This window comes from Hermetia illucens, chromosome 5 (genome assembly GCF_905115235.1).
Source record: "Hermetia illucens chromosome 5, iHerIll2.2.curated.20191125, whole genome shotgun sequence".
Taxonomy (NCBI): domain Eukaryota; kingdom Metazoa; phylum Arthropoda; class Insecta; order Diptera; family Stratiomyidae; genus Hermetia; species Hermetia illucens.
In genome coordinates, this window is record NC_051853.1 from 48,038,966 (window position 1) to 48,064,902 (window position 25,937).

Below are 25,937 nucleotides of genomic sequence, written 5' to 3' on the forward strand. Positions count from 1 at the left end.
CATTTTCCCGGCTGGTGGGGCAGTGCAGAGACGCGCTTAACCGTGTGGGCGGCACGCTCAAGGTCACTCTCCTCTGGGTTCCCGGGCATAGGAACATAGAGGGGAATGAGCAGGCCAACTTTCTCGTATGACGAAATATTGTATATGAATTTGAAAGAACATTGGACCCTACAAGCAATAGGCTTCGAAACTGGTGAACCCGAACTCGACACCCTCGAAATTTTATTCCCTCATCTTCGCAGTGAAGTGAGAGGATAGTGGCCGTTATTTTTACAGTAGCAGGACAACGGCTTAATTAGTAACGGTGTGGTGTGGACTCGTTTGTGTCTGAAATTGACTGAAATTGACGCAGCATCAGAAATCAACCGGAGAATATTTGCTGGGCAGATTCATTATTCAGCTCCAATACTGATCAATTAGTTAAGGAACACAGAGCAGAAGGCAAGCATGTAATGAAAAAAACAAATTGCAGATGATTTCAAATAACCAAAATTGCCCGAAGAATACAAAGAACTTGAGGACAAGCAAGAGTTCCGCAGTCGTACTTCTACAAAATCTCCAACCAACTTCAGCTTCACCATTTTAGGTGTAGACTTCTTGTGTCACTATGGGTTGCTAGTAGACTTGCAGCACAACCAATCTTAATTCGTCAGGCAAAATTTATCACACCCCAACAACAATCTTTCCGTACTTTTGGATGACATTACTGACTCTCGTGTTCCTCCTCCTCCAAAAGTTCAGCCAGATTACTACCGAATGTAGCCTGTCAAAACCAGTGAAGCACAATATGCAGCATCACATTAACACCTCTGGTTCCCCTATCTTCCCAAAGGTGCGTCCTCTACCACCCCAGAAGCTGGCTATTGCACGGAAAGAATTCGAGCAGCTTATCCAACAGGGTATATGCAGACCTTCAGACAACTGTAGGTCTTCCCCACTCCATATGGTCCCTAAGCGAAACGGCGAATGGTGTCCCTATGGGGATTAGAGAAGTCTAAACGCACTGACTGATATCCCATGCCATTCATCCACGACTTTGCGCATCATCTCGCAAACTGCCGCATCTTTCGACCTTGGATTTAACCAAGACGTATCACCAAATCCCTGAAGCTCCAGAAGACATTCCGAAGACGCCAATATCCACACCCTTCGGACTCTGCGAATTCACACGGATGACTTTCTGGTTGTACAACGCGGCGCAAACCTTTCAAAAGTTCATCCACTCGGTCCTGCGAAACCTCGATTTCTGTTCCGTGTATTTGGATGATATTTTGGTCGCTTCTTCCTCAGAGTCTGAGAATTTAGCCCATATCGAGTGCATTTTCTAACGTCTCCTTGAGGCCGAATTAGTCCTAAACGTTGATAAATGCAAGTTTCTCCAAACACAAGTGAGATTCCTCGGCCACTCCATTTCCCTTGACAGAATACAGCCCGACCCAGGTAAGGTGCCAGCGATCACAAATTTCCCGCGTCCGAAAACTGTGAAGGAGTTGAGGAGGCTCTTGCGCATGCTAAACTTCTATCGTCGTTTCCTGCCCAAGGCTTACTTGTCTGACCCCAAAACTAAAGACACACGAGAGATTGTGTGGTCTGCAGAGGCTGTTCACGCGTTTGACAAATCCTGACAATAACTGGCTGATGCTACACTCTTGACATTTCCGCTCAACGAAACTACAGCACCTACGATTGTGAACTTCTCGCCGCGTACTTAAGCATTAAATACTTCAGTTTCTCCCTAGAAGGCAGGCCGTTCACAGTGTTCACGGACCATAACCCTTTCTCATATGGTTTGAAATAAAAGCCCGACAAAGCGTGCCCTCGTCAGTTTCGACACCTGAGCTTTATAAGCCCGTTCACGTCCGACATACAGCACGTGTCTGGCAAGGACAACATAGTTGCTGACGCTTTGTCACGTGCCTCCGAGGTAAACACCCCCGCATCACTCGGCTATCTCTAAGACGCAGGAGGATGACACAGTGCTTCAAAACCTCAAATCCAACCCCAAATACCAATTTGCAAGAATAAATATCTACACCAATGAAAAAGAAACAACAAGTTTTTTATAATTTCAGATAATTAATCGTTGGAAATACCGCATAATTACGTTCGGTTATTGGAGCGTTTGAAGGATGAAATCGGGGAAAAATGAGCCCATTTGAAGAAAAAGAAAGTGCGGCTGTTCCGTGTCACAAATCAATGAAAACAATGGCAAAATTACATGAATTGGGCTTCCAATTGCTTCAGCATTCACCGTATTCTCCAGATCTGGCCCCTAGCGTAATTTGCATGTTCTCATATGATATCAAAATCATACTTGGAAATTTCAAAAGCCAAGTAGGAACGGAGCCCATATACAGATGATACGTTGACTCCCATAGTTTACATAAAACTACTAATGACAACGGAGTGCATATTATCCAACTAACATTGTCGCACGAAATGGTTGTTTGAAGCACCTGGTTTGCGTCAAAAGCGGTCCACAAACATACGATACATGGGCCTCTCCAATAGGGACTACTTTCAACCAAATTTACCATGTCCCCTAACCTTGCCACCTTTCAGCCATGATGAATGTCAAAACATATAGGGAGAGATCATACAGACTCAGATTACTACCTTATTTGCACGGTGTCCAGAGCTCGAATAACAATACCACCTCTAATCCCCTCTGACAACATCTGTAACCGCACTTATCAGAGACCCTGGATATGAAGCATCAACAAATTATCTTCACAACTACCTGAAGAACGTTATTATTGGTACGGTCACAAACATACTTGGCCTGAGTCAGCTCCCTCGACGATGCCCTACCTTGTCGTGGTGAGGAAACTCAGCAAGGAAGATCCTCCACGAAACGAAAAGTGACACCTGAAGCCAAGCGGTAATCAAAACCTCAAGCCAAGGTGTGACTACCATGCCGAAGGTCGAATGGTCACAGGGGTTAAGAACAGGCCGTAAACGGTGAACTCTGGGTACCATGGGACCCCCAGTTTCAACTAGCCTTGTCTCGGCCAAAAGGGGCCTCTGCCGAGATTGACTTACTTTCCCCGATAAAACTGAGACCATGGCAGCCAATTATTAAAAAAAAAAAAAATCTGTTAAACAAACACAATTAAACCTCGATCGTGACGATCCAACCACGAGTGAAGGAGCAAGTTCATCAATGGAGAACCTGAGTCTAGACTAGACTAGATTCTCCACTTACTCAGGTGGAAACCAATCTAATTGGGGCCCAGTCTTTAACGGGCGAGTCGAAGCAGGCCGCTTCTGTCAGCACTCTTGACCCCAGGCTCCAATCGGCCCCACTTGCAACTTGGTGTGCAGAATACCCGCAGCAGGCGCGGAAATTTTACCAATAAGTCAATAGGATGAAGCTTTATGCATCTCGATGCCCATCGTATCAAGACAAAGAGGGAAATCTGATTTGCGAGAGAAGGGCATATTGGAGCGATGGGTTGAGTACTTTGATGAACTGCTCAATAACCAAAATATCAGCAACAAATTAGATTTTCTCTGTACGGCAAGCGAGGGAAGAAACTCTTGGAATATGGCCATCAGTTGCATCACCACCATTCATTGACTTCAAGGCATCCCGACGAAGTTGATAAGACCGACTAGACCATGACCAACGTGCGAAACCAGATAAAATCAGCAGGATCACTCTCGAGACCATCCAATATCAGCAATGATCTAAGACAAGGAGATGTCCTATCATGCATCTTCTTTAACCTGGTCAACTGCGAAGAAGACAGAGGGATCTGTTATCGTGACCAGATGAATGAAGTGCTCAAATACACTTCAACAGAGCCTATTTCAGCCTACAAAAACGGTTCCGCTTTAAACGTCTCACCATAGGTTTAAAGTTCTTCTGTGCAAGACAGTGCTTATGTATTCTTCGGAGGCTTGGGCTCTTAGCAAGAAAAATTGGGAACTCTTAGCCGTCTTTGAGAGTGGTAGAAAAAGACGATATGGTTGACCTTGGCTCAGACGGAACGATAACGTAGCCCGTGACGCCGAACAGCTTTTAGAGATATCGAATTGGTGGACCTCGGCCCAGAACCGGAATTTCTGGAGTTCCTTACTAAGGTAGGCCTAGACTGAATACCGGTTGTTGCGGGGTTGATGATGATTTGGATTTATTTTAATATGTTTCCAGGAGGTATTGCATTTTGTTCAAGTTATTTCTGATCACCCAGCAATAACAACGAAAGTAAAAATGTTGCTCCCTAAGCAATCAATCATCGATTTTAGTGACCATTTTATCGGAGATGGTGAGCGGCTGCACGTCATACTTGAAGGGATGTTATATATTGGTTACCTTTGGTATATACAGTTTGCACTGATTCGAATTTGTTAGTTTCAATCCGATATTGTTCTGGTTTGAATACAAATGCCCAGTTTAATAAAAGCTTTGGCGATTTTGTGCGCTGTCCTATCCGTTAGAGCTTTCTGCTCAAACGGAAACAAAGCAGGGGGTTCCCAAAAAATTGTAATTGAGATGAAGGGGTTGAATAAAACTAGGGACTGTCAATTGGGAGATCCTTTAACTCCGGAGATTTCAAATTTGCTTGATGGCGCCTTTGCACGCGTAGTTAGGTACAGATTTGGAAGAAGAGTTCCAAGTAATTTTTTTTTTAATAGAACTTTAATAAGATTATGGAAGCATTAGATGTAACAATATATCTCTATCATGCATTATTTCGACCCTTAGCCCACTAAAAAATATTTCTCCTTCGCCGGTGCACTTGGAATTTGGTTGCTGGTTGCTGATTAACGCAAAATCAAGCGTGTTGTTGATTGTTGAGCGATTTTTATGGAGTGTTTAACACCAGATCAAGATTGTTGATTGTTGAGGGGAGCGTTGAAATTGTTGTTTTACATACATACTGTTGATTAATGCGGAAAGGTGTTGGTTGAAAGTCTGAAGGGTACTGATTGGTGGTATTGGAGAGTGTCGAAAGACGAAAGGCACGGGGTTTACTGATGTTATTGTTTAGGATTTGTCGCTTGATATCGTGTACTTCTTGTTTCGGCTTCGTTTGTAATTCTTGTACAGCTGCACAATGGTCACGAGAACAGTTAATGTAGTTTGAAGTTGCAGTGACTCAATGTCCACTAGACTAATAATAATCGAGCTAACGACTTTGCTAGTGGTTTCTACTTTTTTACCGGAAGATCCACCCATGGTTATAGGTTAACTCCATTGGCTTAGTTCTCTTTAGTCTTTTATATTTGCACCACATAATGATTCTCCTTGCAGTAGTATTACATGACTTCGCAATCTTTTCACACATCGTTCAGAAAATGAGTACACAAAGCCTTTCATACCTGAAGTGTCCAGTTTCCGGTTTCCCGACTTGTTTCTCATTTATGTATTTTAAGCTTCGTTGTCGCCGTGTAGAATTTTGAGGCAGTGAGACGGTTTTTGTTGCTGAACAAAATGGCTATGTCGTCGGTAAAAGTGGCGGTGTTAATTTCATTGCCTGTTGGTAGATCAGCCGTGCATATTAGGAAGACAATTGGATCAAGGACACTTCCTTGCGGTACTTCCACATGGATATAGTAAAGTTTACTTTTGTGACCATTGTAGGATACTTTGAAGCTGTTGTGATCTAGGTAGTTGAATAACATATTCACCGATAGCAAGAAGAAGTATTATCGGTGACAGGATGCAGTTGTGGCGGACACCCCCTTTGGACATCAGTCCAGTACCTGACATTTGGCCCCATTATATGTTGCTCTGATGACAGATGTTAGTTTCTCCGGAATGTTCCTCCTCCTCAATGTGGCAAGTCAACATATTCCTACCCAGCCTATCTCCTATTTCTGATTTATCAAACACCTCAAATTCCTAAGTCTCAAGCTAGCATTATATTGCTTACAAAATTTTGTATCCACTTCAAATTCATCATCATCATAAACGGCGCAACAACCAGTATTCGGTCTAGGCCATAAAAAGCTGTCTGGCGTCCTGACCTACGCCATCGCTCCATCTCAGGCAGGGTCTGCCTCGTCTTCTTTTTCTACCATAGATATTGCCCATATAGACTTTCTGGGTTGGATCATCCTCATCCATACGGATTAAGTGACCCGCCCATCGTAACCTATTGAGCCGGATTTTATCCACAACCGGACGGTCATGGTACCGCTCATGGATTTCGACGTTATGTAGACTACGGAATCGTTCATCCTCATGTAGGTGGCCAAACATTTTTCGGAGGATTCTTCTCTCGAACGCGGCCAAGAGTTCGCAATCTTTTTTGCTAAGAACCCAAGTCTCCGAGGAATATATGAAGACTGGCAAGATCTTTGTCTTGTACAGTAAGAGCTGAGTAAGTAAGCTGAAATAGGCTCTGTTGGCTGACAACAACCGTGGGCGAATTTCATCGTCGTATCTGTTATCGGTTGTGATTTTCGACCCTAGATAGGAGAAATTATCAACGGTCTCAAAGTTGTATTCTCCTATCCTTATTCTTCCCGTTTGGTTGTTTAGTTTTTGGTGCTGACGTTGCCACCATATATTTTGTCTTCTCTTCATTGATGTGCAGCCCAAGATCTCGTGCCGCCTGCTCGATCTGGGTGAAGGCAGTTTGTACGTCTCGGGTCGCTCTTCCCATGATGTCGATATCGTCTGCATAGGCCAGTAGTTGGGTGGACTTAAAGAGGATCGTATCCCTTGCATTTACTTCAGCATCACGGATCACTTTCTCCAGGGCAAGTTTAAAAAGGACGCATGATAGGGCATCCTCTTGCCGTAGACCGCTATTGATGTCGAATGGTCTTGAAAGTGATCCTTCTGCTTTTATCTGACCTCGCACATTGGTCAGGGTCAGCCTAGTCAGTCTTATCACTTTCGTCGGGATACTGAATTCTCTCATGGCCGTGTACAGTTTTACTTTGCTATCAGGCTGCTATCAGGCCTAGCAAGATAGTGGAGAATATCTTATAGGTGGTACTCTGCAACATGATACCTCTATAATTGCTATACTGTGTGATATCTCCCTTTTATGTATGAGACAGATAACGCCTCGCTGCCAGTCGTCAGGCATTGATTCGACTTATGGTTTTTAAACCGATGAATTGCAAGAACTGTTTCTTCTATACGTGGTGGTGGCATTATTTGTCCGTCGTCATCAGTTGGGGACCTGCAACTCGCCGATGATCTGGATGTACAGTAGCTCATCAAAGTACTCAACTCATCGCTCCAATATGCCCATTCTGTCAGAAATGAGATTTCCCTTTGTCTCGACAGGATGAACATCGAGGTGTGTAAGGCTTCATCCTGCTGACTTGTTGGTAAAACTTGCGCGTCTGGTGCGGCTGCTCCCTGCACTTTTCTAGTTCACAGACTTATTGGTTATCCAAGGCTTCCTTTTTCCGTCTGTGAAGTCGCTTCTCCGGTCGCCAGAGTTCGTGATAAGTCTCTGCGCCTGCCCGCGTCCTTTGAGAATGCAAAATTTACTCGGTATGCAGCATTCTTCCGTTCTGTTGCTAGCTTACATTCATCGTCAAACCAGCCGTTTCAACTCTTTTTGCGGCTGGGGCCAAATATGTTTGTAGCCGTATTTATGATGACGTTCTTCAGGTAATTGTGAGGATCATTTGTTGATGCTTCATCTCCAGGATCTCTGTTGACTGCGGTTATTGCGGCATCCATTTCCCTCCCCCCGCTTCACATTTGAAATCTAAGAAAGATTATATTTTAACCCAAACAAACTACTATTTCCATATGTATATATTTACATCAAGAAAGCAACCGCAACTTTCAGATTCGCCTCATGGCGTCAAGGTGTATAACATTTTGTTTTAGGATAAATGACTTTGTATAAATAGACGTAGGATAAGAGTTGCAGGCCAGAATTAACTTGGAGACAGTCAAGATTAAACCGTGTTTTTGTTCTTCCAAACACTACAACTCGAAGGTTGTAATCGAGTATTAGTAATTCTGTAATTTTAGGATTACAGAAAGATAAGCTTTGTGACAAAGCTCTGTAATTCAAGGATTACAGACAGACAGTTCCAATTTGATCCGCAGGGTGTTCAATGCATTAGGATTCAGAGCAGAAAGCAGCATGCTCCCTGACGATCAAGCTTTGGAATCTTACGGATCAGCCTCTTCTTCCACTCTCTGGGAAAAGACCCGGAATTCCAAAATTTGCAGTAACTGCAGATGCAGCGATAAATAACTCTGCGGGGGGACTGTCAAGACTAGGGGTTTTACTCCATTTGACTGCATTAATGGCCGAAAGGATTTCTCTTGTGCTTGGAGAAACAGTCCATATACGCATGTTACGGTAACAAGCCATTTCAACCACAAAAGGAGGCACGTCACCGGATGTGATAAGATTAAGAACCGTGGTGAAGTGTCCTTTCCGCTTTTTCAGCTGCTGGTCATCGTGGATGAGAAGTCGACCATTAAGACCTTGACAGGACCATCAAAGCTCTTTCGTGATGCGGTATACACTTCTGAAATCTTCGTGTTCTGCAGCATCTTCCGCATCTCTGACCAGCGCAGTAGCAAATTGTATCTTGTCGCGGCGTACACTATGCTGTACTTTTCGGAATTCCGCTCCGTATCGGAGTACGAGCGCGCCTGCCATCGCTCACAGCAGTCAATAGAACTTTCAATCCCTTCCGTTCTTCGCTCCGCTTCTACGATTCCGCAGTCAGCCAGACTCTCCCTTCGGGACGTGGCCATAGCACCCTGTATAACACCCGAGAAAAGGGCATTTTTTAAGGTTTTGTTTGTAAAACATTGCAGCAATGTAGGCTACAGTATAGATCATGATCCTGTCAAATTTGGTGAAAATCGCACTATTACTAAAAAAGTTATACTAGGTCAAATCTGCACTCCTCTGCAAATTCAAGACTATGAATGTCAATATCACTTGAAAGTGGCTATTTTCACATAATATATGCATATTTTACGTGCTACATGCTAATGGGACAAATGCACACCCAAATCTCTTTATAAAAGAAATACACAAAACCTTTCATACCTGAAGCGTCTAGCTTCCGGTTTCCCGACTTGTTATATTTTCCAAATGCTCATCAATATCCTCAAATGGGCTACTCAGTATATCTACGTCCGATCAACAAAATAGCTCTCAAATTGTTGAGCGACAGTTGAATCATGCAAGCGGTCGCTATTGAATTTAGGCGGACGCAGTTCTCCAAACCTGCGAGAAGTGGCGAATGCAAGACGCAAGAGAACGTATGCGACCATCAGATGGTGATCTCTTTCGAAGCGGATGTCAGCGCCACTCTTGTTACGCACTTCCAGGAAAGAACTCCTAAATATATTGCTGATCACGAAGTGGTCGATCTGATTGTTCGTACGGTGTCGGTCAGTTGAAACTCAACTGACCTTATGACAGGCTATGTGCTCGAACAATGTGCCCCCAATGACGAGGCGGTGGAAGTTACACAAATCCACAAATTTCCCACCATTATCATTCCGGTGACCAAGCCCGTGCTTCCCCATCACATGTCCAAGCAAGGTGTTGTCCGAGCCCACCTTGGCATTCCACCACGATCACAATGTAACCTTTAGGAAGCCTTCCCTAAATTGCGTGCAATTGCTGGTAGAAAGCATCCTTCTTTATTATATCGGAAGTTTCCGTTGGTGCGTAGCGTTGTACAATTATGATGCTCTTGAACCTGGACCGGAATCTCGCAGTCAAAATCCTGTCAGAAACCGGCTTTACGGCAGCCGTCAAAAACAACCCGGTACCGGATTCGCCTCTGATACCACTCGACTTTTCAGAGTACAAAAGGACGTTGCTGGAAGTGGGTGAGGAATACTCTCCAGAGTTCCACCATCTTACTTTGCTTAGGCCCAAAATGATCAGTTTATATCACTTCAATTCTCGCTCAAGTTGAAGAAACCAGACATTCTGAGGACCCTCGCTAACGTTGTCGAAGAAGTCGCACATTCCAGTCCCCTTCCATAGTCCCTTTTCAATAGCCAAAGGTCTTCGTGAGGTCAGTCCCTATTCGCGGAAAGATTTACACTTCGGTAGAAACAAAGTTTCAAAAATTGCAGGTTGATAGCTCACAAATTTCTATTCCTCTTAGGCGCCTCTCACGATAAGCAGAGAAGATTTTGAGTGTATTTTTAAGCACCAACTCACGGGGGCAAGTTAATTAGATCAGGCATTTTTCAATGAGCAGCTACTGGCTAGCTGGTTTGGAACCTGATAAACAGGATTAGGAAAGGAAGAATTGTTTGCCCTTGGAGTATATTAGATGGGATCCCAGTACGGCACCCTTTCTGCATCGCATCGCCTCCGGGTTCTTTTTGCTTTTATCACACTCTTTTGACTGATGAACATCCTCCCAGATTACACGTAGGCTCCCTCGGCAATACATTTCGTGTGCCCAAATTCCGGGTCATTTAGGAATTGGATAAGGGAACCTCTTTTGAAGGACGTTTCAACTGCGTTTTTACGATGCAGGACGTATTTAGGGTGTGTTTTTTCCTTTTGCTGCTTTACTGGATTCTGATGCTGATTTTCTGGTGTCAATTGTGGTCGATCCCTTTGATTACCACTCTGAGTTCCTTGCAACTCCCGGCTTGACAGACATAAAAGCTTTTTCTTAAGGTGTTCAAGCCAGTTTACCACCTGACAGCAGTGTACTTATTGTGCAGGTTGGAGTCTTGTTTCACTGATGATGGCCTTTTTTTAGGTCGACTGTATAGAAGCCATCAGAGCCTATAAGTTTTTTGGTCCAGTTACAAGTTCTTTGCTTGCTTCTCTTATGTAAATTGGTGGGGGTTTAAAGTGAACCTTAGCTTACTTTATTTTACGCTATCCTTCCTAAAGAAGGGTTATTTAGGCCCAGTATTTTTTTATAATTCTAAATTACACCTAAGGAATAAAAGGAAATTTTTTTGGTAATATTTTCCAGACGATTACTTAATAGTACGTAATGAAACCTGTAAAAAAGTTGACCAACGCCAGGACATCCACGCGAATGTAATTTTCCCGGAAACCGAATGTCGGAAAACTATTTCGTACGTTGAAATTATTGCCGCGCAGAGTAGGGAATATGGACATGCTGAATTGGTGCATGGAGGCATTGGCAAATGTTACATTTCAATTGAAGTTGTGGCGAGAGATGCAAAATATTTGACGCTTACGGTAGCCATTTATGGCAGATGATTTTTGTGACCAGGAATTGTAAAACAAATTATAATATCTGAAGACGGAACTAATTTCACAAGTCGCAAAGGTCATATGTGTTATTGAATTCAAATTTGTTTTGGTAATAAAGGGAATTTTATTGGCTCAAAAAATTGTTAATTCGGCGGAAAACATAAAATCAAAAGTCTGAGTAAGAGTAACTTAATGGCAGAAAAACTTTCTGACAGAATATTATGCTGCAATTGGAAATGAAGTGTTTACATAGCATGCAATTTTCCAGCCCAGATAAAGGAAGAAGGCTTGAGGTAAAGTACTTATTACTACCCTCAGTAAAATATGCAAGCAATTTACGAAACGAACGCACTCGATTTTAATTGAACGCCCTGGAAACAACACAGATCAGCATAACTCCAGAATCTGATTATTTTGTTACCTTCGGCATCGAAACATAAATTAAAATATTTTTCAATAATAAAAATATAAATTAAGTTGACATACAGCATTAAAAATCAGTAATATATGATTAATAAGAATTTGTTTCGTAAATTGCTTACTCCTCCAGAGCACATCACCCCCAGCTGAAAAGTGGTTTCAGCGTGGAACCAGACACATCATTTCTTCAGCTCGTTTTTTGTAAGTCGTAAAAACAGATGCGACCCTTTTCCTGGCTGTACTTTGTTCCGAGAGGAAAAGCTTTAGCCAGGTCAGAGAGAGTGTTGGCCCCGCGGGAGGATCTGGTAAGGGCCCTCGAAAGATGGATGTAGCGGTTTCCGGGATTCGCTTGTCCTAATTAGGACGTGAATTATTTTTCGAAGATCTCTTGCTTTGGACCACGTGCCTACCTGTTGGCAGGCCTGGGAAAGATGACTATTCAAATCGGAAAAAATTAAGACAAATCAGCTTAACATCATTTTTCCTGAAATGTCTGGTCAGACTGGTTGAGCGTCACATTCGTGAGAAGGCGCTAAGGTCGCACTCACTAAATGAAAACCATCATGCTTACAAGCTTGGAAAGTCCTGTGAGTCTACTCAAAGATAGAGGACGCAATTCTGAACGACGAGTACGCAATGGGGGTGTTCGTGAACATTAAAGGGGCTTTTGACTTTACGCCTTTCCAGAAGCTCTGTGATGCCGCCTGAGAGCATGGTGTTAGTAAAACTTTAATTAAGTGGATCAATGCTATGCTAACGCAGAGATTACTGTGCGTTGAAGTGGGTGTTGTTTGCTACCAAGCAACGGAAACGACAAAAGGCTGCCCTCCAAGTGGTGTACTGTCGCCACTTCTGTGCAGTATGTTGATCGACTTATTAATATACGAACTGCAAAATCCTATAATACACGCTCAAATTTATGTGGATGCTGAAAACCAGGAAGGCTGGTATTGCATTGTAGTATTGTAGGCATTTTGACTAGCCGTAATTCACTAGCTAGGCATAAAAATTCTTCAAGATGACATGTGCCTATCATGTAATGAGAAAGCGGGGTCCACCGAACACTTTCTATGTGAGTTTCACTCCCGGCATGGGATACATCGTCTGACTGGACTGGCTGTGCATAAGTCAGAAATATTTTGCGGTGACTAACCGCTTTGTTGTCCCGATGTCTGGGTGCGCTTGATTGTGACCTCCTTATGAAAATCGGCTGGAACCCTTTGCCGGACGTCTCGCAGTATACATATACTAGACGTAGAACCGAAGAAAGGAAATTCCCTAAACAAGTATTTGGAGTTGGTCCTAAGGCTCTGAAAACTGAAAACTAACTGCACTTTCCTTCTACACCTCCACGATTGCCGGAAAATTGACGGTGGCGGGGATACTGACCTGTGAAATACATAACAAAGCGTCAGCGACTAAGTTATCCTTTCCAGACAAGTGTTGAATGTTGGAAATGTACTGGCTGATAAACATCAGGTGCAGAAGCTTGCAAGTGCACGCTTTGTAGGGCTACTGTTTCAAAACAAAGGTTAAGCTTATGATTTGTGAACACTAGCAACGGCCTGCTTTCGGGGGAATACCTGAAGTAGTTTGTTGTTATCGTAGCAGAAAGTTGCGGTTCAAATCTCAGTGACAATAAACGGATTTTTATCGTGGCTGGATATCGGATACTAGTCAACCCTACAAATCAAGATTATAATTACGGGCCAACGCAATTCTCATCACAATGCCTCCTACAGTGTGCGGTAGTATACGGCTGGTGTCTCATATGGGGGTTATGGCCCCAACGATTATTACTATTTTGTTGCTAGATACGTGACTAATAACTCACAATCGTAGCTCTTGCAGACGCGTTGGGGGGGCCAGTGGGAAATGGATCCCAACGGCTGCATCGACAGCAATGTCTGATGCATCGATGAAAAAGGCTAAGGAGACATCTTGCTGAGAGAATGTTGGAAGTATAGATTCCAACAACTAATACTTGGTGATCTCCAACTCCTGGCAACCTCTGGGAACCACACAATCAGACAGGTAAAGGTTAAGGATGGATTGATGGGCAGCCTTGGGCAAGAAATGATGGTAGAATTTTAACATGCTCAAGAACCTTCTCAGATTCTTAACTGCTTTCTGCAACGGAAAGTTCAAAACCGCTTACACTTTGACTGGGACTAGTTGGATGTCTTCAGCTTTTATAGGGTGGCCGAAGAATCTCATCTGCGATTGTAAAAAACGTTGAGCACTAGCTCAGTCTCAGGGAGACGTTGGAAAACGCACACAGGGTGGCCTAAATGCACTGACACAGACGAGAAGGCGACCAGAACATCATCTATTTGGAAATGGAAGTGGAGGTTTCGAAGCACAGGTCTTCCAGAGCTACAAGAATTTGGCGATATGCCCTGACTAAGTCTATTGCAGTCTGCAATAGAGTGCACAAAATCGTGGAGTCTAGAAACGTCTGGGCTTTTAGACAACTGGAATCGTCACAAGGTCTCTATTCGCCATTGGGTTTAGGGACCATATCAAGTGGCGAAGAGAAACAGCTGTCTGAAGGTCTGCAAAAATCCTGTCTAAGAAATTCTTCGGACTCTTTCCACTCAGTTGTGAACTTTTGCCGGGGTAATTGTCGCACCTTAGAAAATATAGAGGAACCAGTAATGTTGATGTGGTGCAGAATATCATGCTTAACTTCCCCAAGGAAGTAGTGATGTTGCAACGTCAACGTCTTCAAAAATGGTGGGAATAGTGTTGGGTATCCAGATTGAGACTCTTCCTGATGACCTAAGGGAGGTCGATGAGGGATCTGTTGTGTAGATTAATTAGCAATTTTTTGTGGCACAGGAAGTCTGCGCTTAAGATGGGCATCTTGATATACCCAATAATGAAAGGCAGAGAAAACATTCAACGCCATATAATAATAATCGTTGGCGCAACAATCCATATTGGATCTAGGCCTTGAAGTGTGTTAGAGCACTTCATTCAAGACCGTAACGGTACACTACAGTAGACTGTAGGAGGCAATGTGGTCAGCATTGCGCTCGCCCGAGATTATTACCCTGATTTGACTCAGGTACTCATTCACAGCTGAGTCGACTGGTATCCGACGTCAAATCACGATTCAAATTCCACTGTCACCAGTGAGATTTGAACCGTGACCTTCCGTACGGTAGCCTAGTGCTCTAACCACTCAGCTACCCGGACACGCCATAAGGGCAGAGTTTACTGCCTCGAGTTTTAACGATTGTTAAATTATAATTCCGATATTTGGGGAGAACTGAGACTTGAGCGCCCATATCGGTCTGATAGTGGGCCCGGCTCAAGGGGTCGTAAATTGACAGTCGACATGGTTCTGTGTTTCGGCTGGCTGTCATCAGAACCCCCGGTAATTTTTTGTGGTAGAAGTCCAGTGGTGGATATATTTTGTGGTCTTTTCGTGTACCTTCGGTGGTACCAGCAAGCTCCGGCAATTTTCGAGGGGCCCGACATAACCCGGTCGCCTTTTTCGGGGCGAATGTAGACCGTGATCTAGTGCTACTTCCTGAATGCGAAGACCTGGCTGCTCCCGCCAATATAGAAAGCGTGGCTGTAACTGCTGCCGCCGTCTGGTGCAGCTGGGTCACCTACTTTGACACCACGCGACGCTCCATCAATCACGGGCCGCACGTGGACGTTATGAATTTAATCGGCAGTGGCAACGTACTCGGTGGAAACGCCGCTGGTTTTCTTGGAAAGAAACATAAAGACTAATGTCTCCAGCTATCTGTAGCAGGTTTTAACGGACTCATGCTTTAAAGTAGTGGACGTCGACGCATGCAGCCCCATTTACAATTTCTGTCTGCCAAGATCTGTTTCCGATATTTTGGGATAAGGACATTTAGCTGCCAAACTCACCGGATCTCAGTCCGTCTGACCCATCCTCGAAGAAAAGTCTCGGCTACAAGGTACGCAATCTTGGCACGATAAAAACCTAATGATCGACAGAAAAAAAATTGAGATTGCTAAAATTACTATTTATTTTTTGTAACTTGACCCTAAGTAGAAGAGAACGTCTGGGGGCTCGGCTGGTTGATTAGCGAAAGAGGAAAAGCTTTTGCGGACACCGCTTTCACAACGCAAGGTAGAAAACTGTGCGCGGTATCCGTTGTTAGGTGGCGCCGAAAAACGGGAGAGTGAGTCGGGCTAGGCAGGGACCTGGAGGCAACTCAAACGCTGAATTAGTCTATGCAGGATGACAGCCCTCACCCAGTGTGATATTCGCCTGTGATTGATACATGAGGTAGTCAGCGGTGTAGTATCCTGGAACAAGCAGTTTTGTTGGAATGGTGATAGATCTGCCGTCAATATCGATGAGGTAGCGATGGTTGTCTAACCTTTGGATTACCCTGTGTGGACCTGTATAAGGATGTGTTAGCGAGGGTTTCACGGCGGGGATGCGCTTGAGAAAAATTATGAAAAAATTCGCCCTGCTATGATGTGTTGTTGCACTCTGACTACGACGAGTTGCAATAACGCCGTGTTCTTAGCGTTTCTAGCCTTGAGTTTCGCGCGGAAAAGTCGGTAGGTGCCTAGTGAAACTGGCGGGTTTGCTGTTACAATGTGGTGTTGTATTGAAACTGCTGACCCGGTGATGCGCCCTTCGTTGGCTAAAAATCATTTGAAATAGTACGCGACCACTGCTTCAACTTCCTTTTTCTGATACTGACTTGATTTTTCTTCTGCGGTTTATAGCGAGACACTTGAGGACGGAGAGGTTGCTGCTTCGGGCCTGGCCAAGCAGCAACTTTATTAGTTTCCCGAATGTTATTGATTACGGTGTTGACTGGGCTAGTAATAACACACATCGTTCGTATGCGGTCATACCCATGCGATACCTCCTTTTTTTGGGAAATTTGACTAGCACATCGAAGCTGGCGTTGTAAATATGCATTGAGCTCATCGATGTGGGTTAGAACATCCATCGACACCGAAATAAGCCGCCCAAAAAGGTTTTTTTTACTTCAGTATCTATAGCAGCGCGGTTTTGAACTACGGGCAATTGAAGCGCTGCGTTGACGGCATATGGCGATACGGGCATCGGCATTTAAATGATGACGTCTGTTCCTTCGAGAGTCCTGGTTGCTTTTCATTTTGAGGATTTTTAAAATATTGCCCACGTTGTATGGAAGCAAAACTTACCATTTGACTTTGAGAAGTTCTTCCGAAGCATTGAAACCTGCGAGGTGCCTATACAGCTGGGATGTTTTTTTGTTGCCCAGTTCCAGTCAGTTTACCATAGTGTTCAGCGTCTTCTCCTCTGAGTCACCGTAACGCTAGAGGAGCCGAGCTTTCAGCGCAAAATATCTGTTATCAACAGACGGCGAGCTGGGTGTACCTGCTATGTGCTCTAGAGATTGCCAGTACAGCACACCTACGGTTAAAGAAAGACGTGAGTTATCTTTTTTTTATCTAGTTTACCTGGCTTCCACTTGATAGAACCACAAATATAACTTGTCGCTCTAGAAGAGTAGGAGTTTGTGTGGAGATTGGTTGCTGTTGCCGGCCGAACACGCGAACTATAGCGACCAAACTGGCTTCCAGCATCTACTAATCGTAAAAGACGATTCATATGTAAATATTACTTTGCCCCAATCTAGGCCGAAATTTTGGATAGCCTAGCTTTTTCGAAATGTTTCATTGATAGTTCAGGTTTTCTCGTCGTATTCTTCTGAAAAACGCGGATTCTCAGTCTGTTTGATGACAACTTATTGTTCTTTTCAGTAATCCAAAAAGAATGTTGGAAATTCGATGGTGGTATTATCCTCTACTTTATTGGGACTTCTATTTGATCCCTCCCAAGTATATCTTCAACTTTGTTATGGCTCTCAATCCTACTAATGTATTTTGCTACGAATGACTTAGAATCTTTTAGGCCCCTTTTATAATAGGCGAGAAATACCTTTTTGGAAGCGTTTCTGGTATTCGTCTTTTTAAACATTTAACTAATTCTAATTTAGCACGGATTGCAACGAAAATGCAATTGTGCTCTTATTTTTATGCTCAGGATTCAAATTGTCATTGCCTGAATTTTGCACCTATATATAAGGATGCAATGGCGTATACGTTCTTTCGTCTTTCTTACGAGCTTTTAGGGAGAGTTTTTCTTTGTTTTTTATGGTTAATTATATTATAATTTTGTTTCCATATGCAGGCAAGGAGATCAATATTCAGGATGGCCGGTAGTATGAATAAGGCGGGGAGCTGCCTAAATCGAAGGAAGATTGATATTCTTTCTAGGCGGTATCCCGAATTACTGATACCGAGGGATAACATGACATCGAGGTTTCACTTCGATAAGAAGTTTGAAACACGTTGGAGTAACAAGGCAAACTGGGAGAGCGTGGCTGCAACATACGGCTTAAACCAGCAACTGATTACTCGGTACACTGACGGATCCCTCATAGCAGAGGGAGCGGGTGCCGGTGTCATTGGTCCAAGGGAAATGTACTTTGAGCCAATGGGTAGGTATACCTACCATATTCCAGGCGGAAATATACGCCATAGACAAATGTGCCTCCTTTAATCTGAAAAGGAACTACAGGGGGTAGAACATAGCTATTCTCACCGATAGCCAAGCAGCGATCAAGGCACTTAGGTCCAACCAGGTGAACTCTAAACTGGTATGGGAATGCCTTGAGAGACTGAATACCCTCGGCTCGTTCAACAAGGTCTAGATACTTTGGGTTCCAGGCCATGCTGGGTTGGAAGGCAACGCGGCAGCGGGCGAACTAGCCAAGAAGGGAGCAGGGACGCCTTTACACGGACCAGAACCCTTCTCTGGAATCGGAAACGGTTTTATGGCTATGAATCTAAGAAATGAAGAGGAACGGTTGAGGGAACTATACTGGGCGGGCCTACCAGGGATGGAGCAGTGCAGGGTGCTTACCGGGGGATACGAACCCATGCGCACAAATGATTGCTTAAACCTCACCAAAAAAAACCTCCGAATCATAGTGGGAGTTCTCACTGGTCATTGTCGGCTGAACTATCACCTAGGGAAGCTAGGGATACCTACGGACACTGCCTGCAGGTTTTGTGAGGAGGAGGACGAAACCTCTATACACGTCCTGGGACAGTGTCCGGCACTTGTGCAAAGTAGGTCGAGACATCTGGGAGAACACTTAATACCAGATGCAAAGCTGAAACATCTGGAAGTGGGGAACATACTAAAGTTCCTAACGGTTACAGGTCTGCTTGCGATACTATGATCAATAGGTACACTATAACCAGTAATTATTATTATTTATGTGTTCGATTTGAATTTATCCTGTCACAGTCTGTACAACGCATTTTGGAAAGGTTCGATATACAACTGGCACCAAATAGGTATCAACGATCTGCAAGTGTTAAAACAGATAAAAAAATCAACCAACTTGACGCCTACAAAGTTACTAGAGAAGCCACGGGCACTGTGCTTCGTCTCTTCTACGTCATCCCAAAAAATGGAAAGGTTAGCAGCGATTGAAAGAGGCTACTTTGTGCTGTTGAGCATCGTTATCGGCAGCACTCCGAACCAAGTTCATCAGCAGAAACTCGCCCCCCGGGGGGAATAGCTTCCAAATTTAACGACACGGTTTGGACGACGCTTTCAGCAATAGGAATAGCCAGTTAAAAAACCTTCTAGAATCGATCGGGCCCTTAGTCGATTCGAGAAGGGTTCGGATCGAATGGCCAAGTCTGGCATATAGGCAATTTCCTGCGCAGATTGCAGAAAAGTATATATTGAACAAACCAGAAGGAATGTAGAAACACATCTTGAAGAGCACTTGAAGGAATCAGATTTGACGGAAGAAAAAGAGTGTGATAGTTTTCAGATAACATATCTTAAACGACTATCATACATTGCTTCCAAGGAGAACATGAGATTGGTAAAATAGGTAAGGAATGCAAGGAATGTGGCCAAAAGTCTAGAAATTTATAGAACCCGTGAAAAGGCACTTCTCAAGATGGATAAAGCAAACGAATACTCCTGGCAAATTGATCAGGAGACCGGCAATTATAAAATATGTTCCATCGACCAGAGAAATAATCGGTAGGAAGAAATGAATTAGGATTTACGGCATGGATTGTTACTCACGGTGGAACATGAAACCCGGGAAGCGGCTGCTGAACCAACATCAACAGCTATTTTACCAAACTTTATCTATACCTTAACGTGGTTATGGAAAACTGAAGGAAGAGAGACGTTCCCTACTCAATCAAAAAATGAAACCTGCTGTTATCCTCTTTGAAAACAAGCGAACGGTTAAGCACTCTGCGTTTGCGAGCCGAATTTCCAAATACAAGGCTCATTAACGAAGCAATGGTTGAGGGGGTAGAGCATCAGCCTCCCAATCTCGTGGCTCTGGGTTTGAATCCTAGTCGTCATGTTCTTATACAACGGGATGGCTTTGTTCCCATACTATTAGAAAGTCTACTTTCAAGTGCTATAGGAGCAGTTATTTAAAAGTAAATATGCAGGGAAACAATGTTTTTAACAAAATGCTATTATTAACACCCGAAGTATACGAAAACCTCAAAGACGTTATTGAAGAATCAAACAATCGGACTTTGTGAGATAAGGCTATAAGTAAAATACTGAAGAGTAAAAACCTTCCTGATATGAAGTGGTATAGCTACAGAAATGAGCTAATAAAATTTTTAAACAATTTTTAAAAGCCGATTTTCCAGCAGCTAGTAGAAGTTTGAGCAAAAAGGAAAGTTTTCGAGACAATCAGACCCCGACAAGATTGATTTTTAAAGAAGATTTATCGACCCAGACATTACCAGAAAGGAAATCGTTCTTGACGGAAGAGAAATATTTTGAAACGGAGGCTGAAGAACTAACCCCACCCAGAAAATTCCTTTCACCTGCAGCTAAACGACGTTTATCGGCAAGTAGTAGTGCAAAAGACATTTATAATAATAATAATAATCGTTGGCGCAACAATCCATATTGGATCTAGGCCTTGAAGTGTGTTAGAGCACTTCATTCAAGACCGTAACGGTACACCACAGTACACTGTGGGAGGCAATGTGGTCAGCATTGCGCTCGCCCGAGATTTTTACCCTGATTTGACTCAGGTACTCATTCACAGCTGAGTCGACTGGTGTCCGACATCCAATCACGATAACAAATTCCTCTGCCCCCAGCGAGATTTGAACCGCGACCTTCCGCTACGATAGCCCAGCGCTCTAACCACTTGAGCCATCCGGACACTTTAGACATTTAGCAACCGAAAATGCAGAAAACTAGCACATTTAGGACAGGTACGGATGATTATAGGATAATAGCAGCTGATGATGGTATAACTCAATACACATTACCAATGACAACTTGTGGATTATTCGGCTAGCAGTGCTACACGAAATGATCGTTTGAGGTAGATGAACGTCACAACACTGGAGCCATCCATAACACCTATAAGAAGGAAATGGATGTTACAATAATTGCAACTAACAAAAGTCCTGGAGATTAAGCATCGACAAATGATCTTTGCCTAAACGTTATCACTGGTACAGTCACAAATATATTTGACCCGAATTGTAAAATAAGTGAGAACGACCGGTTCGATCGTAAATGTAAGCTAGTAACAGAAGGGCAGAATGCTGCATGTCGGCCTATGCTAAAATGTCAAATCCACCACGAACTTCCTTGAGGGAGAACCGAATTTGCAGACAGAAGAAGAAAGCCTGGGAGAGCCAGCCGGTCTGTGAACTGCCGAAGTACACGTAGTAACCCCACCAGGCGCCCAAATTTCATAAATAAGACAGCAGTATGAGGCCACATACATCTCCCGACTGTATGGGCATATTGGAGCGATGGGTTCAGTATATTGATGAACTACGTGCATGCTATGCCACTGAAGACAATGGGCAACTGCTACTTACACCAACCATGAAAAAAACAATTCATGTAGTTCATCGCGTTAAGAATCACAAGTCACTAGAAGTCGATGTAATTACAGCCAAATTGGTTTAATATGGAGGCATCATCAACTTATGCTCAAGGTTTGGAACAGCCAATCAATCGCTGATGACTGGCAACGAAGCATTATCTGTCTTAGAAATAAAACGGGGGAATATCACACAGTCCAGCAATTATTAGAGATATGTGTTGTCGTGCACCATTTATAAGATATGCTTCGCTATCTTGCTAGATCTAATAATTCCATAATCCCAGAACATCATCAGCAAATACCAACGAGGCTTCACTCCAGCTGAATCAGCATCAGATCAGATTTTCTCTCTGTACCAAGCGATGCAAAAATTGTTGGAATATGGTCGTCAATTGGACCATCTTTTCATTCACCAGCATAGCCAGGGTAAAAATGTACAGGACCACGAGAAAATTCGATATCCCGACCAAATGTAAGACTGACCATGACCAATGTGGGAAGCGATAAAAGCAGTAGGATCACTCTCAAGAAAAAATGATGCGTGATGCTAAAGCACTATCCTCCTCGATTCCAACTATTACTGACCTGTGCCAATATTGGCATAATAAGATCGAACAGGCGGCAATTGATGTGAGATCATGAGCTACACATCCATGAAGGCAAGACGAAATACATGATCGCAACGTCAGCATCAAAAATTAAAAAAACAACATCAAACAGCATTGGTCAACTGAGAATAATAAAGATAGGAGAATAAAACTTTGACACCGTTAATAGTTTCTCCCACCTGGTGTGAAACGCGTGCGCAGTTGTTAGCAGTCAACAGAGTCTATTTCAGTTTACAAAATTCTTCCACTCAAAACGTCTCATCATAGGGTCAAAACTCTTACTGTACAAGACTATGATCTTGCCAGTCCTCATGTATTCCTCGGAGAGTTCTTAGTAAGAAAAATTGGGAACTCTTGGCCACGTTCGAGAGAAGAATCGTTCGAAGAATTTTTGGCTCCCTACACGATGGACGATTCTGTAGTCTATATAATGACGAAATTTATGGGCGATACGCCGACAATCTCGTTGCGCTGGGCACGTAATTTAATCCATATGGGTGAGGATGATCCAGTCCGGGTCTTATAAGGGTCTACAATGTCTACAGTATAAAAAGAAGACGTGGTAGACCCTACCTGAGATGGAGCGATAGCATAGACCAGGAAATCAGCTTTTAGGGATTTCGGGACTTCGGCACAAAACCTGGATGTGTGGAATGTATTACTAGGACGGACCTAGACCGAATACCAGTTGCTGCGCCGGTGATGAAATTCGGAGTCATATTTCCAATTTTTATTTTAGATGCAAAGAGCAATTTTTGAAAAATCTAAAAACATATTAATGTGCCATAAAAGATTTAGTTTTATAAGCACAAACTCCAATGCGAGTAAACCTTTTTATTACTTCGAACTATTCAGAAAACCCTACTCCATGCACTCAAGGTGGTATTGCCTCTTAACCTTTCCGGGATATTTAAAAAAACAATCAAGTGAAAAGTATTATCCAAACGAAATAAAACACCATTATTATTTTTAATCTGCTTGAATATATCTTTATAGTTCTTAACATAGGAAGTAGCAAATTTGCATATTCTGCGTATATGGAAATTGTGAAAATACGGTCAAGTAACTTGTAGCAGCCATTGTAGGCTGTAAATTATCGGATTCCACTCAAACTGACTTGTTAACAATATTACCAATTCACTTATCGCAATGATTTTGTACATAGAATATAATAATAATGCAATTCTGTTTCGTGAAAAAAAGTATGTCCTTGTATGAGAAATTATAGTAAAAATGCAAAAAAGATACTAAAATAAGAAGCAAAGTATTAAGCATCCCCGCGAATGCGCGTTCTAAATGACAATTTCAAGCTTAACCCAAAACTCAACTAATTACTTCAATCCAGTTGGCAATCTATCGTGGCTTATTTCTCGTTACTATAAAAACGCTCCTAATTTAATGTAAGTTTCATGTTTTTTCATAATATTAATCCTTGACAAGCCATAGGGGTTTTCCAATATCATTCGTTTGAGTTTCTTCGTTATTTTAAAGTAAGGTAGCTTTGCAAAGTTTAAGTTTTTACATGTACGAATATATATAAAAAGTAGAAAGAATTCATTATCATTATGCAATGCGTGAATGATTGTTCTCAACAGAAAAACGATTTAAGAACTTATATATTTTCCATTTTATTAGAATCATGAATATATTGTTAAGACCCAGAGCCGGCTAATCGGCCATTCTTTGTTATGCAATTCTTTTGTGGTGGTTGGGTCACATTTTATCGTCCAAATGCATGCTGCGTTCTCAACTACATACTCGTCTAAGCTCTCGGTATATACATTTCACGAAAAGACAATATATTCGCGGTTTAGTGAATTCAGGTTTATTTTATGTATATAACTCATGGAGGGAAACAACACGCATGCACAGCGACGGAAATCCGTTTTGGTATGTGTCGGTTTAGTCACGAAGTGGAATCGTTTGCGGTTTAATATGGCCACCGTCTCCTTCGGAGACAAAACGTTTACGTCCCCTGAAATAAACAAAAAAATATTTATTATAAAATTGTCAATCACCATTCAAGATTTATGACTTATTGAGTAACGAAATTAAATCAATGTATTTAAAAAGTTTAAAAATAGATGTGATAACAACAAAGTTGCTTTCGAATCCAACAGAAAGGGGTCTGCTGTTTGGGGGCAGATATTTTATTGGTTTTTATCTGAAATAAATTACGCTTTACAGGCATAGCAGCAAACACAAAAACCTTAATTAGTGGCGGTACCATTACCCCTTTTTTTTGATTATGGTTGTTTAGGTCACCTTTGGTCATTACCGCCAAAGATTTTGCTTATTGCCTCTCCCCACATATAATTTTTTTGCAAGCAACGAACTTTTCCATGCAACGGTCTCTCCGATGAATGCATTGGAGGCGTTCCTACGACCCGGGTTAACAGTATCGAAAGCTTCCAAAATGTTCGCCTTCTCCTAGTTGAGTAAGAACCCTGGTGATATAAGCTGGACATTCTAGCCCCAATTGAAAACAAATGATAGGACTTTGGAGAATACTCATTATGGATAACATCCTGCACGCTGACTTAATTGGAGGACATGGAAGAATTCAATGGACGGTCCCTTTATCCTCAAGTACCTGGTTTGCGCTAATGGCATCTACTTGTTTTCTTAGCGCATCATGACTTTTGGCAAAGTAGCTCCGAATTGTGAGGAGCAAACCACAAATATCAACAAGACCAGGATTCTCAGTGCAAATGATCATCGGACTCTTCCTTCTTTAGCAGCGTTAAATTTGCCTTCGTTGTTGAGGCTCTATGGGAGTAGCACGTGGAAAGTGACTGCATTGCTATTCGAAAGCTCGAAACTTTCACCAACTTATATCTTCGTCACGGCCAGATAGCCGTAGATGTGTTGGATTGGAAGGCAGAAGTCACAAATAACATATTGTGAAAGGGCGACAACATTCCAGGATAGCCGAAAAGTGAGTCGTCCTAGAACGTGGCCCACAACCTTGTAAGCTTCCTGGAAAGACTAGACGTCTGGAGAAAGCAAGAAGCTCAATTAGCGTTGTGCCACAGACTCCCAAGATCATTACTGCTGTTATGATACCAAGGAAGCAGAATTCACGAAGGAAAGCAGCTCTCCCATCTTCCAACTAGAGATCTCTACCTTTACCTAGTGTCGAGTTTCCGCCTCTTCGCAATACGAATTGGCCTATAGGCCAGTGCCCCGTGCAGACCGTCGTGATCTTATTTGCATTTGCATGTGTCTGGCACAAGAGCTCACGCGATCTGGTTTCGTTATAAGCGGACCAAATCCTCCTTGATTTAGCACCTTCGCCATCAGAGGTCCACAGCTGCTAAGTAGTACACGTAGATTATAGACTGTACCGCCGACGGACTGCGAAAAGCAGAGACCAGTCTGGCTAGTCCGTCAGTCCGCTCATTCGACTCGTATATTTCTATGACCGGGAACCCAGAGGAGGGTGACGTTGAATGTGCCACCCAGACCATTCAGTGCGTTTCTGCACTACCCTACCAGCCTGGAGGATGTCGACACTGGGTACGAGGCCTTAATGGTCGCTGGGCTGTCAGTCAGATTGACTATGTTACGCTAGCGACTAGGATCATGTCCCAGCCACCTGCAGGCTTCCAGTGTCGCCAGTACTTTCGCTTGGAATACACTGGGGAAACTTGCGAGACCCGACGACTCGGATACACTGTGTGTATTCGAGAAAACTCCCGCATCGACTTCACAGACCATCTTTGATCTGTCGGTGAAGAAGACTGTGTCATAGCTATGCAACACGTCACCGGTCTTCCGCAGCAGAGATTCTCGTGAATTTCAATTAGCGTGTGACGTAGTCCATGGGGAATACT

General features: G+C 43.1%; 2 protein-coding genes across 3 annotated transcripts in view; one reads left to right on the forward strand and one right to left on the reverse strand.

Moving 5' to 3' along the window:
• The first annotated feature begins 4,370 nt into the window (after positions 1-4,370).
• On the forward strand, positions 4,371-11,458 carry LOC119657411. Of its 2 annotated transcripts, none has more exons than XM_038064304.1 (2): positions 4,371-4,622; positions 10,912-11,430. In XM_038064304.1, the coding sequence occupies exons 1-2, from the start codon at positions 4,391-4,393 to the stop codon at positions 11,163-11,165; spliced, it is 486 nt and encodes a 161-aa protein (XP_037920232.1). In that variant the 5' UTR covers positions 4,371-4,390; the 3' UTR covers positions 11,166-11,430. The 2 variants fall into 2 exon arrangements, with proteins under 2 accessions (XP_037920232.1, XP_037920233.1); XM_038064305.1 differs by lacking the exon at positions 4,371-4,622 and adding an exon at positions 5,054-5,193 and having other exon boundaries at positions 10,912-11,458.
• Positions 11,459-23,061: 11,603 nt separating this feature from the next.
• The window catches only part of LOC119656615 (programmed cell death protein 4), a 46,832-nt gene continuing 43,956 nt past the window's right edge, over positions 23,062-25,937 (reverse strand). The window contains exon 6 of the mRNA XM_038063055.1: positions 23,062-24,076. Within this exon, the coding sequence (XP_037918983.1) occupies positions 24,004-24,076 (73 nt within the window). The 3' untranslated portion in view covers positions 23,062-24,003. The remainder of the gene's footprint in view (positions 24,077-25,937) is intronic.